General features: G+C 46.9%; 1 protein-coding gene and 1 long non-coding RNA gene across 2 annotated transcripts in view; one reads left to right on the top strand and one right to left on the bottom strand.

The window, feature by feature from the left end:
* Positions 1-4772, top strand: part of LOC114007692 (uncharacterized) — an 8858-nt gene extending 4086 nt beyond the window's left edge. The window contains exon 3 of the long non-coding RNA XR_003549282.1: positions 3770-4772. This is a non-coding gene — a long non-coding RNA (uncharacterized LOC114007692). The remainder of the gene's footprint in view (positions 1-3769) is intronic.
* A 10846-nt stretch (positions 4773-15618) lies between these two features.
* CYP26A1 (cytochrome P450 family 26 subfamily A member 1) overlaps positions 15619-17624 on the bottom strand; it is a 3684-nt gene continuing 1678 nt past the window's right edge. Inside the window, exons 5-7 of the mRNA XM_006147641.3 lie at positions 17110-17244; positions 16399-16551; positions 15619-16142 (exon numbers count right to left, since the gene is read on the bottom strand). Coding sequence (XP_006147703.1) covers positions 15801-16142; positions 16399-16551; positions 17110-17244 — 630 coding nt within the window. The 3' untranslated portion in view covers positions 15619-15800. The remainder of the gene's footprint in view (positions 16143-16398; positions 16552-17109; positions 17245-17624) is intronic.

Genomic DNA, 17624 nt, shown 5'->3' with positions numbered 1-17624 from the left:
ATATATAGTTGAATCAGTTTATGAAAGGGGGATTGTCAAAAAGTTATAGACAATGTGTATCATGAAAAAACTATGTACAGATTTCAAAATTTTTTTGCACCAAAATAAACTCATACTTTAATTCCCTTTTCCACAAACTGTTTGGAGTTCCCTTATACCTGAAAAGTGATAAGAGGACCAACAGGTGGTGTAGTGGTTAAGGCAGCTGGATCGCACATGTTCATCTGTGTGATTTGAGTCCCAGACCTGGTGGTCTGAAAACCACGCCAGACACGTGTACATGTGTGTCCAGAATCCCTTCTCCTCCATTCTCCTCTCAGGATTTTGAGGATGCAAGCATATGTGTTCAGTGTGATTTTCAAGCATTCTGGTCCAGGACTGGAACCATGGCCAGCCACGTGGGAGTCTAGTGCCTTAACCAACACACCACCTACTGGCCTCCCTCTCTAGGTAATTTTGACATGGCAGCAACAGCGGCAGCATTTTTCAATCACAGGTCCTTGGTCTGTTCCCTAGAAACCCTGGATGTCCCACTCCTACCATGACGACACGGGGCAGAGACTTGACCCAGCTGGACCAATCACATTCCCTCTCCCAGGAATCCGAATTAGGCCTCAGCAAGTGGGTGGGAAGAGGGGCAGATCTGCAGTGGCTGCGGCATGCCAGGCGGTCCAGGAAGGGAGAGGTGCCCAAGTGCACACACTTGTCCAGGCTCTTTCTATGGGCCGGCCCCAGGGCACCAAGGAGGACCTGCTCCCTTCCATGGACTTGGCCTTTGAGGGGTCTGGACCGGCCGAGGAGGTAGACAGACATTGGCATTGGCCCTGAGGGGCCCTGAGGGGCTCTGCCAGTACCAATGAGCGGCTTAGACAAGCACATCCCCCTTGGACCTCAGTTCCTCATCTAGAAAACAATGGAGGGGACTCTTCCAGCTTTACAGCCTATGGCTTCTGATGACAATAGCAGCCTGGTTGGAGGTTGGGAGGCAATTGTAATTTCCCAACTGTTAGGGGCTAACTGCCTGTGTCCCCACAGAGTTCATGTCAACACCCTAACCTCCAATGTGTCTGTGTTTGGGGATAAAAGTTAAGTGAGATCACAGGGACCAGCAGATGGCGTAATGGTCCCATCGCTGGGCTCCCATGTAGTCAACTGTGGTTTGAGTCCCGGATCCAGTGACTTAAAGCTCATGAAGGTATGTGTGCATGCCCACAGTCCTGGGAAGAGAATGGAGGAGAAGGGATTGTGGCATGGTCATTCTCCCTGGGAGGGTGATTCCTGGCTTTCTATCTCTCTGGTGAACACGCACGCCCTATACCAAAAAATCTCTAAAAAAAAAAAAAAAAAAAAAAAAGTTAAGTGAGATCAAAAGCATGGTCTTAACCTGAGAAGGCTCGTGTTCCTGTAAGGAAAGAGACGTTGGGTCTCGCTCTGCCCCATGTGAGGGAACAGTGAGCGGGCACCCCTCTTCCAGTCAGGAAGAGAGCCCTCACCGGGACCCGAACCAACCAACACCTTCATCTCGGACTTCCAGCCTCCAGATCTTCGGGAAAACGAATCCCGGTACGGCTGTGTGTGCACGAGCCCAAATTCCTAGAGGAGAATGGAGAGGGTTGGCTTGGAGCCGTACCCCTGGAGCGGGTACTTTCTCATTTTCTTTCTCTCTCTCTTTTTCTCTTTCTGGTAAGAACATGAACTGTATAATAAATTAAAAAAAAAAAAAAAAAAAAAAAAAAAAAAAAAAAAAAAAAAAAAAAGAGGCAAAGAAAATTAATCTCTGTTGTTTAAGCCGCCCAGTCTGTGGTATTTTGCGACATCAGCCCAAGCCAACTGAAGACACCATCTCTTTCTCAAAATTGAGCAGAAGAGACTCTGTTTTTGCCCCCCCCCCTTAATGTAAAACTCGGGGGGAAACTTTCTCTTAAGTTTATTTATTCCAAGAGACAGAGAGAGAGACGTATCCCCAACAGGGTCTTCACTTCTCAGCCCCACTCCCAGTCTCAGCTTGCCCAGACCACGGCAGACACACACACCTGTGTGTTCAGGGGGTCTCAGAATTGAACCCAGGACCTTACCCATGTGAATCCAGTCTCACTGCCCCTGCACCACCACCCGGACCCTCGAAGGGGCTCTGACTCGGTATTTGTCCAGTGGTACCTCCTGGAAGCCATGCCACGGTACATAGCCTGCTTACAAAGACAGCAGCCCAGGCTTCCAAGAGCAGAAAGGTCCTTTTGGAAACCTGAACCCTGCCCTGCTCCAGTGCTCGGCCACCACGCTGCCACGGTCCACATGCCCTATGCTCAGAGTGGTGGCCCAGCCTCTGCCTGTAGGCACAAGCCTGCTGCCTTCCCAATGAGCAGAGGAAGCCACCTGTAAATGGGTACCCCGTGATGTGTCACGACTGGCCTGACAACCACCTGGCCACGGAGGACTGGGCCCCTCCTGAGCCTCTCTCCCAGGCCTCCTGCGGTGATGCGTGATACGTGGTAAGTGCCAGACGCTGACACCTGTGGAGCCCAGGGCTGGGGGGCGCTGGCCCAGCCCCCTCCCCAAACCAGGCTGCAGTCAGGCCTGATGTTCACAGGACCTCCTTCTCCCTTCCTTCATCTCAGGCGACCCTACCTCCCTAAACTCATAAAATGCTGTTTTATTACTTTGTTTTCATTCGTGCAAGAAGACCACCATGTTCACTAAGATAGGAGACAGAGATAGCAAAGCAGGCCTCAGTTTTGTTTGTCTATTTTAATAATGAACACATAGTTTCCGAAAATCCAGGTTTTTTATGTTTTTGTTTTTTAATGTCCCAGCCTCCCTTTATAGTTCTTTTTCTTAAGCCTACCTCGAGTTCTGTGCCCTTTGGAGTTACCCTCTGAAAAGCCTTAAAAACAAAACAAAACAAAACAAAACTGGGGACCAGCAGATGGCATAATGGCTGTTGCTGGACTCCCATGTAGTTGACCACAGTTCAAGTCCCAGACCCGGTAGCTTAAAAATCATGCTGGGCACATGTGTGTACGTATCCAAGATCCCGAGAGAAGAATGGAGGAGAAGGGACTGAGGCATGGCCATCCCCCTGAGGGGGTGATTTCTCACTTTCTGTCTCTCTGTCTCTCTCTCTCTGTTCAGCTCGCACCCTATAGCAAAAATCTCTCTCTCAAAAAAAAAAAAAAAAAAAAAGGAGGAGGGGGGAACAGCAGGTGGTGCAGTGGTTAAGATATTGAATTCCTGGGCCAGTTAGCAGATGGTGTGGTGGTTATGACACTGGACTCCTACATGGCTGACTGTGGTTCAAGTCCCAGACCTGGTGGCTTGCTCTCTCACTTTCCTTTTCTCTCTCTCTCTCTCTGTCTCTTTCTGGTGAGCAGACATGTCCTATAGCAAACTCAAAATAATAATAATAATAATAAATTATATTAATACATTTTTTAAAAAGATATTGAATTCCCACATGGTCGATCATGGTTCAAGTCCCAGACCTGGCAGCTTGAGAATCACACCAGGCGTGTGTGTGCTTGTGCAAAATCCTGAGACTGGAGGAGAAAAGATTGCAGCTGGCTGTTCCCACTGGGGGTGTGGACTTCTCACCTTCCTTCTCTCTATCTCTCTGTCTCTGTCCAGCTACCCACATGCCCTGTGTCAAAAACTTAAAAGAAAAAGTGTCTCAAAGAAAAAGAAAGAAAGAAAAAGAAAAAAAGTGTCTCTCCTCTCTCTCGGCTTTTGTGATCATGGCTCTGGACTTTAGTCAGACCCTCCCTTTCTCCCACAGCGACCATGACGCTGTTCACTCCCTCCACACCGTCTGCACCAGAGGAGCTCCAGAGAAGCAGGCCTGTCTGGCAGCAGCCTGTGGACACTCCCACCCAGTGGGTCTTCACCCCACAGGCCAGACTGATCCCAACGTCCCTTCTCCAAACCAGCATCTGCTCCTGGTCCCTTGTCTCCCCAAGGGGCCTGGCCCTGTGTCCGGTCATTGGGGCTGTCAAATGTGGGCCCCCCTGCTCCTTGATCTGGAGTCACCCAGCCTAGCACGTGGCCCTCCACTGTCACCTGATCTGCGCCCTCTTAGCGCACCCAGTCATGCCCTCGCTTCTTGCCTGGATTTGTCCAAGTTCAGTCCCACAATGAACTACCAGCCGGGGAACTTGGGCAAGGGACTCTCCTCCGCCGCGGAGATATTTTCACCTAAAAAATGGGGAAAGTGATGCTTTCTGCTTTCTAATGAGGTAAAGGTAACCCACGGGGACAGGTACCGATATGTCATATGTCACCGCAGAGTGCTCAGCCCATGCCAAACAAATGCTAATCCAGCTCCCCACACCCCTCCATGCTCCCTCAGCCCCGTTCTCCATCTCCGTACACCGTTTATCCCCAGATCAAACCCGAGTTCTAGAGACATAGCTCGCAACACACCCTGCAATGTTCTGCCTCCAACAATCCAGCGGCAGAGGTGATACGCGTCTTTTCGAAACTCCTTAAGCCAAGTTGACATTGTATAAAATGATCTGGTTGTTTTGCTTTATCTAAAGTATTCACATCAGGTGAATACCTGAATTTTTAAAAATAATTATAATTTCTGAAAGCTTGTCTCAGGAAGTTTTTATAAAACAAAGCAAAAAGAACTCATTCCTGCCAGGCATGATCCTTCCTTCCCACTCTGCTTTTGGGAGGATTTGCAATTCAAATTGAAAATAAACTTTCTTTTCACAGGGCAAACACATTCCCTCTAGCAATTAAACTCATTTTTTGGCTAAATCCCCTGGGGTGTGGTGTGGGGGAACTATATCATTACATTTTAAATGTGCAACAATTTGAGGGGCAGCAGGTGGCGTGGTGGTTCAGGTGCTGAACTGCCACATGGTCTACTGTGGTTTGAATCCCGGACCTGGCAGCTCACTGTTGCACTTTCCCTCTCCCTCTCCCTCCCTCTCTCTCTCTCTCTCTCTCTCTCTGTCTTCCTCTGGTCAAATTTTTAAAAGAATAATAAATAAAATTAAGCAGTTCTTTAAAAAAAAAAAGTGTAACAGTTTAATAAGAAAATGCTATTGATCTCTTTTCTCTTTCATATTCTTTCCCATTCTCTCTCTCTCTTTTAATTTTGGAGGGAGAGGGAGAGGAAGAGAGCATCTCCCCCGGGAATGTCACACCACAATCCCTCCTCCACTTTTCCACTCAGTCAGGATTTGGGGTGCACACACACATGTTCCAGGTGTTTTTCAAGCCACTACATCTGGGATTTGAACCACAGAGTGATCCAGGAGGGATCCAGCTGCCTTAGCCACCAGGGCATGGAGCCAGCCCTTCATTATCTCTTAATGATGGAAATTTTGAACTCCACAATCTAAGACCTCTCTCTCTCTCTCTCTCTCTCTCTCTCTCTCTCTTTCTCTCTCTCTCTCACACACACACCCCTCCTTTGTCTTTTAGATTTCTTTCCAAAAAAACTGCACAGATAACATTAGATTAGATTTAATTTAAATTATTTTGGCTGGTACCTAGAGTCAGATCCTCAGTATCAATATGAAACAGAAAACTGAAACATAACCCATAACTTTGACTGAATTATCTGATAATTGCCTGAATTTCTATTACCACCCCCCCCCATGAGAACTGCTTCCAGATTAATACAGAAGAACAAGCAGATTGGCATGTTGATGAGTCCCGGGGCATTGGCTCTGGAGCACTGAGCTGCATGTGTGGAGGCAGACCGTCTGAATCTGATCCCTGACATGTCCCCTTCCAGTTGAGGGACCCTGAGTGAGTTGCTAATATCTGAGTTTCAGTTTTCTCACTTGGAGTTTGATAAGCTAAAAAGTATATTGGGCCAGCAGGTGGCACGGTAGTTAAGGTGCTAGGCTCCCACATTGCTCACTGCAGTTTGAGCCCTGGGACCTGGTGGCTTGAAAATCACTCCACATGTGCATGTGCACGTGTGTCCAAAGTCCCTAGAGGAGAATGGATTACGGTGTGGCCATCCCCCGTGGGAGGTGATTTCTCACTTCCCCTCTCTCTGTCTCTCTCTGGAGAGCTAACACACCCTATGGCAAAACCCTAAAAATAAGTAAACAAAAAAGGCGTGCTGAGTCGGAATGTGGAAATCAAAAAGAACTTTATTTGGGTGTGAGTTTGCGGACTGCACCAGAATGCAGACCAGATGAGTGTGATTCAGGTAGTGTCAAACGTGCTTACCGAAGCTTACAATCCCCCCACAGGTTGTAAAGGCAAAATTTGCAAGCGGGAGGGGTGTGGGAGGGGGTTATACCTGCTGATTTGGGACAATTAGCTTTGGCTACCAGGATCAATAACAAGAGTGGTGGTCTCTGGGCAGACGTCCTTGAAGAAGCCGTCCTTGTGTCAGTGGTCTTTGTGCAAGGCTCTGATTCTGGCCCAGTTCTCCAAGTAATAGTTTAGCTGGGCCTACTGGTGGCATGGTGATTAAGACAGCTGGATCTCACGTGGCCTTCTATGCATTTGGAGTCCTGGACCTGGCAGCTTAAAAACACGCTGGGTGCATGTGCATGCATGCCCAACATCCTGCGAGGGGAGTAGAGAAGGAGGGACTATAGCGTGGCCATCTGCCCAGAGGGTGCTTTCTCACAACCCCCCAGCTCCACGACAACGCTTTCTCTCCCTGGCAAGGGCACATGCCCTACAGCAAAATGTTTACAAGATTAAAAAGTATTGCTATCCACAAGCTTGCATGAGCAAACGCCTCCTCAGCGGCCTTCCCACATCTGTTTTAGTGAGGGCTGACACAGATGACTCCATTTTGATTCTGAAAAATGCCCACAGCGTGTGGTGAGAACGAAAAGGCTTAGCTCAGGTAGAGCAGCATGTCCCTGGCACCCCTACACGGTCAGAGCAGGGAGGAGCCCTTAGCTTTCCAGGCAAAAGCAGCACTAGCTCCAGGCACTACACACCTGGAGGTGGAATCTATAGTGGAAATATTAGAACTTTGCACTTGGATGACTTGGGTTCAAACCTTGGCTATTCCACTTGCTCGCTGTGTGACTCCGGGCAAGTTATGCAGCTGTTGCACACCTCGGTGGCTCCATTTTCTTTTTTAAAGATTTTATTTAACTTTATTTGTTTATTTATTTTAATTTGACCAGAGAGGGACAGAGTGAGAGTGAGGGAGAGAGAAAGTGAGAAAGCAAGCCACCAGGTCCCATTAGCTAAGTCCCTCTGCTACTTATTCTCCCTATTCAACAGTATGTCACAGCCAGCTCTCAAGGTCAATGACTGTCCGTTGTGCTCACTCCACTACGGCCACCCCCACAAACCACAGTTGGCCATGTGGGAGTCCAGCGCCCTCAACCACCACACCACCTGCCCTCCCAGTGGCTCCATTGTCAAACAGGCATTAAAACTTGTATCTGGGGCCAGCAGGTGAAGTGGTAGTTAAGGTGCTGGATCCCACATAGCAAGTTCACGGTTCAAGTCCTAGACCCAGTGGCTTGAAAAACATTCTGGGCAATGTGTGTGTGTGTGGCCCAGCCCCAGGAGGAGAAGGGGTTGCAGCAGGCGGTGCTTTCTCACTTTCCCTCTCTTCCTCTCTCTCTCCATCTCTCTCTGGCAAGCACATGAGCCCTATTGCAAAAATAAATAAATAACTAATTCTAAAAAATAAACAAAAATTGTATCTGCATCATGTATATTGTATGCACATGAAATGAGATAATGTAAAATACTTAACATTTATACTAAATTACTATTTACTACAAATTTTGGCTATTTTTCCTTTTGTACGCTACAAAAATAAAGTTGATCGGCTCTGAGCTGCTTCCCCAAACACATGGAGTTTTCCAAAAGGGTAGAGTCATAAGATTTTTCCACTTTAGTTGTTGATTAGGGACCAAACAGTATTACCGTACTCCCCTATTAGGGTATAGTAATACCGCCTAGGGGGGCAGGGAGGTCAGACATCCCCTCTCCTTCAATTGGCACATGACTTGGGCTCAATCGGATGCTCACAACTAGCAACTCGGACATCGTTCCCAAAAGGGAAGAGAAGGCAGGACGGAGGGGAGAGTAGAGACGGAAAGGTTGGGTTGAGACGGAAAACATCCCATCTCCGTAATGTCATTTCCACCATCGCGCCTCTGCTTTTTCTCTCTCCTAAAATTCTCAATTACAAAGCAACACGTATTCTTTACAACCAGAAGACACGTATACAAAGGTACTCAGAAAAATGGGACTAATCTCCTTGAAGAGTCCCCTCAATTCTTCCCCCCATTAGCTAAGTCCCTCTGCTACTTCTTCCCCCCATTCGCTAAGTCCCTCTTCTACTGATTGTCCCTATTCAGCAATATGTCGAACCAACTCTCAAGGCCAATGGCTGTCTACTGTGCTCACTCCACTACGGCTACATCATTTCTCACAATAGCAAGGCACCAGCTCATTTCTCTATTAGATATCCATTACAGTTATAAACGTACATCCCATTAACCCAGCAACCACACTTTCAGAACCAGCCCTGCAGAGATAAAGCACTAGTTGTATTATAAAGTTGCACATTCAAGGGTATTTACTGTGTATCGCTTGGAGTGTCGAAACCTGGAAACAACCTAAGTACCCAGGAGTCTCCCTTTATCTGTGTTGTTTATTGCATTTTGATTGAGGAGGTGGAAACTTTCAACTGTAAAAAGTGTTCGTGAAAACCACCGCTCAAACCCAAGTGAGAGATGGGACTTCCAACAATTAACTGTTGAATGTCTCTCCTTTTGGGGGTTGGATGGAGGCAGAAAGAAAAGGTCAGATTATCATAGCAGATTGCCAGAGACGAAATGGGTTATTGCTGGTGAATTGTTCCCATAGAACAGAACATCGGAATCCTTACAGAGCCCAAAACCAGGTTTTGCTTCTATCCAGAGATTCCCAAAGCTTACGTGTGTAAGATTCACCTGGGCCTGATTAAACCGCAGATTGATGCAGTAGGTCGCGGTGGAGATGCTCCAACTCTCAACCAACTGATACAAATGGACCACACTTCAAATTGGGACCAAATCCATTCACATCTGCTGTCTGAATCTCAGGCCTATCCAATTTTCACACTGAAAGTTTCCAGTCCCAAGAAACCTGAGTCCCAGATAAACCAGGACAGGTGGGCAGCCCAGTGACTGGATTAACTCAAGGTCAAATGCCTCAGAGGCCTGAAAACGAATGTAAATGAATGTAATTAGTGGGTTGGAAACTTTGGCAAACCTAAGAGCCTAAACACTCACTCACTAAGGCTCTCCTCCAGAGTCTCCAGCTTGCAACTTTGGCTCAGGTGACCCTTAGACTCCATCCTACCGAGAACTTCCATAACACGTTTTTTCCCCCAATGGCAGTGGGAAGCATCCCTAGGTAATAAGTCACAGTGCAAATACTAGAAGTCAGGGGCTGCGAAGAGCAAGATGAAAATGCTTTAAAGGCAGGAAGAGTCCACACACCCACATGGGGCTCTCTCCTGTACTGGACACGGCTTACCTGTGTTATCAGCAGCACACTGTGGACACGAGGAAGTGTGACTTCCAAGGCGAGGTCCTAAAGGACGTTGGGGTCTCTCTCTTGCTGACTTTTTGGGTTACTTGCTCTGGGGGAAGCCAGCTCCATGCCATAAGGATACTCGAGCAGTCCTATGGAGAGAATCACACAGTGAAGTGCTGAGGCCTCCAGCCAACAGCCACACAAGTGAACTCTCTCAGCAGCAGATCCTCCAGCCCAAGACCCAGCCCTCAAAGACTGCAACCCAGGCCAACATCTTAACTACAATTTAGGAGAGATTCTGAAACAAAACCATTCAATTAAGATACTCTTGGTGGGGGCCAGCAGGTGGTGTGGTGTGGTGGTTAAGGCACTGGAATCCCACATGGCCAACCACAATTCAAGTCCCAGACCTGGCAGCTTGTTCTCTCTCTCTCTCTCCCCTCTCTCTCTCTCTCTCTCCCTTCTCTCTTTCAGTCTCTGGTAAAGTTAAATATAATAATAATGATAAATAAAATTAAACAAATAATTCTTAATAAAAGAACAAGAAAGATGCCCGTGACAGCGAACTCTCTGATGATCAAAGAAGTTGCAAACTGGCAGCCAATGAGGTCACAAAAAAGTTTAATTTAGCCTGCACATTTTTCAGTACAGATGCAAATTAGCTATAACATCTAAAAATAGAACATTCCAAGTACACTAGATCTAGATTTCTAGCACTTTCTGAAAAAGTTGGAAGAGATTTCCAATCAAGGTCTTCATTTCTATAGTGAAGGATAGGTCTGAGCTGAGCAGCAACTGCCCATTTCAGAGGTCACTTGTGGTCCCTGCATCTGCACTTCTGCCACCCAGCTAACATCACTTGTTAGCATTACCTGTCGGTCCTCAAAGTCTGTGATCGTTGATTTAGAGACCAGGGACTTTTTTCACGGCAGTGCTCTAAAGTTGTGTCCCCTAAACCAGCAGCATCAGCGTCACCTGGACACTTGCTAGAATTGCACATTCTTGGGTCAACTGAGAAACTCTGGGTTGGGTCCCAGTCATCTGTGTTTCAACAAGTCCTCCAGGTGATTTATTTTTAAGAATTATTTATTTCTTTAATTCCATTTATTGTTATTATTTTTTAATTTGACCAGAAAGAGACAGAGAGAGAGAGAGAGAGGGAAAGGGTGAAAAAGCAAGCCGCCAGGTCTGGAACTCCAACCACAGTCGGCCATGTGAGAATCCAGTGTCTTTAACCACCACGCCCCCTGCCGGCCCTCCAGTTGATTCTGATGCCCACTGAAGTCTGAGAACCCATTTCTCAGAAGGAGAGTTTCTTGTCTTTACAAACTATTTCCTGTCATTTAGTAAACAGAGCTCAAAATATCTGAGGCTTCAGCTCTACCGATGTACAGACCCAGCCACTAGCCCCAGAAATCTCTCTTTTTCCAGGCTTCATATCAAGTGCCCAGCAGCTGTACAACGCCAAGTCTCACAGCACCTTCAAGAGCTGACGGTGCAGTGGGAAACAAAACCCTGGAAATGATTTGGTCTCAAATAATCTGTTCACCTGCCTTTTTCCCCTGCTACATAAAATTAATATATTAGGTTGTCAGGAAAGTTATGATGTATCTTTCTATGTTGTTCTATGCAAAAATGTGTCATGACTTTCCTAACAACCCCATAGTTGCATTGTGATTTTGGTTTTTTAGGTATTTGCCACAGGGTGGATGAGCTCACTGGAAAGACAGAGAAGGAAAGTGAGAAATCACCCTCCAGAGGAATGGCCACAATCCTTTCTCCTCCATTCTCCCCTAGGAATTTGGGGCACACATGCACACGTTCCTGGCACAATTTTCAAGCCTCCAGGTCCAGGACTCAAACCATGGTCAGCCACGTGGGAATTCAGTACCTTAATCACCATGCCATTTGCCTATCCCAGTAATATAGTTGTTTTTAACTGAGGGCCAGGTCTTAAAGTGTGCTAGGCACTGGAGTGCAGTCCTGGTTCTCTGTTGGGAGCTTAGATTTCTTGGAACCTCAAATTTTCAGCTCTAAACTGAGGAGCTCAGATGATCTGCCCATAATCGCCCTTCCAGATCTGACCATCTGTGACTAATTGACGTTAAATGAACTTTTCGTTTCAGAGTACTGAATGCCCTCATTGCTCATTAGATTAGTAACTTTCACTGGACACTAGGGTTGGCTTAATGAATCTAGCTGTGGGTTTTGTCAAATAACTTATTAAAGAAGCATTTTGTCCACTTTTCACAATGCATTTGAGTGAAATGAATTCATTGAGATATTGGAGCACATACCGTCAAGAACGCATTACTGGATTACTACACTCCCAGGAGACCAGGGAGGGTTTGGCATCAGGGGGAAATCTTATTCTGTGGGGCAGCTTCTGTCCGGAGGGGACATGGTGATGAATACTGCAACATGATAACTCTCACCCAGAAAACACAGCCTGCAGTCCAGGGCTAAGTCTCCACTCCTGTCCCAGGGTTCTAACTCAAGCTGATTCTACTTCAAAGAAAAGAAAGCTTGTTTGGCCAAATACCCAAGGATCGTCGGTTTCAGGAATGTGACATGCTGCTAAACCACAGCCGTGTAACTTGTGGCTGCCAAGATTTCCAAGGATGGAAGTTTCACTCTTCAAAGAAAAACATGGCAGCAGGTAAGTTGGAGAAACATAAAGTAGACGGTGTCGATTGGCCCCAAGAAGCCTTCAAGGAAAGCCTACTACGTGTATGTGCTGGGATGGGCGGGGACGTGCTCAGGAATGGACTTAATTGACAAGATTTGAACTTGAATGATGAGCCACAGTTCCTCCTGCCTTTAGGAGCTTTTCGGGAAGCAGAGAAAAAGCATGATTGGGACAGCCAGAGTCCAACGTCAGCCCACGGCATGTGGAAGGCTGAGGAAGGAGCAGGGTATGACCCCAGAGACCAGCAAGTGACCGGTCAGCGTGAGGTGCTGGGGAGGCCCAGGAAGTTGCTGGAGATACACAGGAACTGGAGCGGGGAGCACCAAGTCCCAGAGTGGAAGAGGATTCCCCGCAGCCAGCACGGGCCATTCAGCACCCTCTGAATCCCGACACCCCACCACCACTCGGAGTTCCCCTGCCCATCTGACAAGGTTTGGGAGAATGGACACCAAGGACTTCTGAATGCCCCTGGAAGAAGGCACAGGGCTGCCCTATGTCAGTAGATTGGGGTTAATGCATTTCTAAGTAAAGTAGATATTTGAGGAACTGAATAAATACAGAATCCCATTTCAGAGAATCGCAATTGTTTCACTTTGGAAGGGAATTGGGGTCATTTAATCCAGCCTCTTCCTCCATGCCATGATCCCTACGGCAGCGTAGTTATCCAGCCTCTGCTTGGATGCTTCCATGGACAGGCAGCTTGCTGTCTCACAAGGTTGCCTGTTTTGTCACCAAAGGGCTCCTGTAGTCTCAAACTGTGTTCCCCATATGGGAATAACCTCTCTCGCCTTCTACCTTACCCTTCTAAGAGCAAGCTCTGTCTTTCAGAACAGGTCTGAACCTGAATTTCCTACAATGGTCCCTTAACTGTTCTCCCTAAATATCCCCAGCTCCTCTCACGGTGCTTTCATGGGATGGCTCTTAGACCTGGCTGAGGTCATGTGAACACTGACTAGTTTGCCTATGTTTTTTGAAGACCGTGTTCCCTCAAAACTAAGAGCAGTTTTCCAGGAGGAGTGAGAACAGCACAGGTGGATGGGGGCAGCGTGGGCAGTACTGGAAACCTGAATACTCCAGAGGGTGGCTGCTTCAGCAGCTGGGACATGCCCCACGTCAACCCAGCCTGGGGTGAATCTTACAAAGGAGCCAGCAGCCTCGATGAGGCCTGATACTAAGCACTCGCTAAGCCCAGGGTAGTCTGTAGCCTCTCACCCTCTGGGACAAAAGCAGGCCCTGGGCAAGAGACTGTGGACATGGGATTTCACAGACACTGGTGGGAAAAACCACTGGGCCCCGACCTTGGCATTGAAGGGAGAAGCTCGCCCCCTGGTGGACCTCTGGAAGGTGGCAAGATCCAAAAAGCACTGAAACCAGACGAAGGGTGTGGGGGGGTCCTACTTTGCCAGTCCCTTCCGGTGGCCTGCAAGATAATTGATCTGCACCGTCACAAGGTAAAGGGGAGGCCAGGACTTGAAAGGAAGTTAAGAAGTGAAGACCCTGGGACTAGTCTGGCAAACTAGAAAGCAACCAGGTGAGAGTAATTAGCACCTTGAAAAGAGGAGGAAAACAGGCATCAGGCCTTTCCTGGTTCACCACTTCCTATTTGGCTCCAGGCAAATCACAGTCCTTCTCTGAGCCTCCAAGGGCATGCTGGAGGAAGACCCCAGCCCTCTGAATGTGGAGGCAGCAGGTTTTCATGTCCCTGCCCCACCATGATCCCTCACTGCTTGCACCACCCCTAGCTGAAGAGAAGGCATGGGAGGTGACAAGGGCAAAGGACACTGTGGAAAGGGAGGCAGTGCCCCAAAGCAACCAGGTTGGCAGATTCACCCAAAGCCCTGGGGTGCACAGCACCCCCCACCACTGCGCCACACCTTGGGGAGCCCCGTAGGGTCATTTCCCACGGTGGTTTTCCCTCCTTCCAGTTTTGGCCAAGTCTACATTTCTCCATCAGGCAGGGTATGGACACTGGCCCGGAGGGACCTATGGTCTACAACATGCTTGTCCCAATAGATGTGGCCCTGGCCCATTTTACACCCAGTACGGTGGCTTATAAACATCCCTTTCACCTCACACACTTCTAAACTGCCTTTACTCGGCACTCTCATCATCAAAGATTGTACTTTTAATCTATTTCTGAGGTAAATTTTATACACTACTCTGTACCATGTTTGCTCAGATTGGTGGCTCTCCACATGTACCTGATCAGTAAAATTGGGCTAAATGCTAGCTTGGGCAATGCAACATGAAAGCCCCTTCCTGGAAGCTTTCCATATAAAAAAAGAAGGTGAGTTTTTAAAATGGAATCAACGTGGGTCAATGAGGTCACCGAAGGCATTGTTTCTAGAGGCGAACCTTCGAAAAATGGCCTCCTATAAATGATCTGAAATAATGATGCCCTCAGGCTAGTGTGCTCCTAGCTGGAAAGATCCACAGTGCATGTGGGAAGAGAGGTCATCCCTGTACCCTGCAGTGCAGAAAGGCCTGGGCTCAAACGATGTCTGACTGTAAGTTCTTATTTTTTAAATGGCATTATAAGGTTACTATAGGGCATTATAAGTTATTATGTAAACACTCTAGAAATGAGAGAATTCCAACAATAGGTACAACCCCCATTCTACCTAAAACACTAAAGTCAGGTGGAAAGTGTAACTCTAATTGCAGACAGAACCCCTTTCAAACACTCATTGAGACCACCCGGTTCCTGCAACATTGCCACATTCTAAAATTGTAATGAAAAATTTAAAGTCCAAAACCTACAAGCCATCAGAGGTTCAGTAAGCAGATTGTGCCATTTCAAAATGGAAAATGTGCTTGCGTAAGCAAGTCCCCGGGGCCCGACCTTTCTGGACTGGGAGTCTGGCCTTCAGTTCAGGACGTGGCTCTGCCAGGGTCAGAAATGTGACAAAACTGCGCTTTCACGGAGGTTAGCCAAGGTTCACAGGGTCATGACTGGGCCATTTTATCAGTCATGTCAGGCTCACACCCTATTGCCTGGGATAGATAAAAACTTTATCTGTCAGTTCACTAAATCGGATCCTCCTGCCTCATTTGGAATAAAGAAAACCTGGGCTCCTTATCTAAACCAGAGACAGTGCCTTCCCCAATACTGTTTTCATATGCAACTTCTCAGTAAAGGTGACCGTCAATGAGGTGTGCTCTTATTTTAGTCAAGAACTGCCCACAACTGGAGTGACTAGCTTTGTCTTATCTAAAACCTTAACTTCAGAGAGCAGTTCTGGCACTGTCCGGCAACATGGATTTATTACGTTTATTAACTGTTAGATGGGCTGATAGTTCTCAAAGTAGTGCCTTCTCAGATTCAATTTTTCCTAAAGTAAAGCAAAAAATCTACAACAAAGGGAATCTAAGTAACCTTAGAACGATTTACGGAAATACCTTTGGAATAACACATACGTGCATATCTTCCCTGAGCAGAATCTCAAACACAAGAAACATACCTTTCAATTTTACTTTATTTGGAAACTATACAAATTCATTATTTTAATATTTAAAGACCATGGTACTGTAGTAGAGACACATAAATATTATAATATACACTTAGAAATTAAATAAAGTCAACACGACACTATATAAAAACTCATCTGTACATGTCAAATAAGTCTGAGATTTGTGCCCATCAGATTTCCCCCTGGAAATGGGTGAATCTTGCCGGAAGATTGTCCACAGGGTACACAGTGGGGCTGGTTTTCATTGTAGGAGGTCCATTGAGGAGCTGCCAGTCACAATGCCTGGCCAGCTCCACTGTAAATATTTTGAGAAGAATTTTTGCAAACTCTTTGCCTACACAGCTCCTAAGGCCTCCTCCAAAGGGAATGAAGCTGAACCTGGATGCATCTTCTGGGTGAGGAAGCATAAATCGGTCAGGATTAAATTCCTCTTTGTTGGTGAAGATATCTGCCACATCGTGAGTATCACAGATACTGTAGATAACATTCCAGCCCTTGGGAATCTGGTATCCCTGCAAAAGATTATGAAGTCCCTGACAAACTGGAATTTAACTTTTAGAAAAAAAAAATCTATCACTGATATCTTTAGGGAAGTCAGAAGTTCAAAGAAAGAGAGAGAGAGTCAACTTGTTAAACCATGTGGACACGGGACAGGACAATGTTATCAAAAGCATACAAAATGTAAGCCACTGCACAGGAAAACAAGGAGTGATAGGTTCAAAACCACAAAAAAAAAGGGGGGGGTGGGAAGAGAACTTTTTAACTTACATTTAATTCAAAAGTCTTAAGAGCAACCCGAAACCCTCCTGGAACTGGGGGATTCAGTCGCAGAGTCTCCTTAATAACACACCCAATGTATTTAAGTTGTTCCAAAATTTCCACGTCCAACTTGTTGTCTTGATTGCTCTTGCAAAGTAAACCCTATCAAAACAGTCATACAGAGGTGAACGGTTATTTTGTGCTCCAATAAAATCAGCCCAGCAGACATAAACAGGGCTTAAGTGGCGACTAAACCCAAAGGGCCCCATGATGGGAGAGTGCAAGGGGGAAACAGCAGCGATGGCCATTTGCTGCCACCCCCTTAGCCCAAATCCACCATCTATTTACAATTCCAAGAGAATGTGGCCCACTAGTTAGGAGGGACCAGCTCCCCCCACCTCCCTTCACAACCAACACCCACACTGGTCAGCTATTCGGAGGGGCCAACTATTCATGCATGCTCTTGAACACACAAATAAATCTAAGACAGTGGGTCTACTGGAAAAGCTCGGAGGTTCTGTAAAAGGTGGGAATACAAAGTCAAACCTCGCCCAAGTAGGATCACAGCTCAAGATTGCATTGTATTCACAATGCTGATTTTCTCCCGACCCACCCAGCCCTTGGCCCTGCTCTTGTAAGCACAGGTAGCAGACTCACTGAAGTCTGGTGGTGACCAGCTGCATTTCCTAAGCTAGCAGGAAGCTCCCAGAGAACTCCTACCTTACTCTTCAGCTCCTCTCGAACTTTCTGGAGTACATGGGGGTAGAGCCCCAGGTAAGTGATCAGAGAAGTAGCTGCACTAGCGGTGGTTTCATGTCCTCCAAAGAGGAGTTCGGTTGAAGATTGCTTTAGTGCCTAAGAACGGAGTAAGACAGTTTTTCAAGTCCACACTCAGTTTTACTGAGCGAACCCAACCGAGGATCCTGGAGGGATGGCTAGAAGGGCTACACAGTGTTGCTGATAGTCAAGGAAAACAACATAAAAATAATTTAAAATAAAATTTAAAAAACCCTCCGAAGTCCCTCGAGTTGAGTCTAGCTCTACTGGGAACTCCTGTATAAAGCTTTAGTTTTATTAAAATTGTCCACGGTTATTACCAATTTTGAAAACTCCAGCTTTCCCTTTCAAACCTGGAAAGGCGCGGGATCGCTCCCAGTTCCTCACCTGCCTCCTCCGCAGCTCTCCAGACCGGCAGTCTCAGCCTTAGCGATCTCATCGCTGGAGTCCAGCGGGCT

Source organism: Tupaia chinensis, unplaced genomic scaffold (assembly GCF_000334495.1).
Source record: "Tupaia chinensis unplaced genomic scaffold, TupChi_1.0 Scaffold000217_1, whole genome shotgun sequence".
Classification (NCBI taxonomy): Eukaryota; Metazoa; Chordata; class Mammalia; order Scandentia; family Tupaiidae; genus Tupaia; species Tupaia belangeri.
Note: the sequence above shows the minus strand (reverse complement) of the source record. Positions and strands in the feature narration are given on the sequence as shown.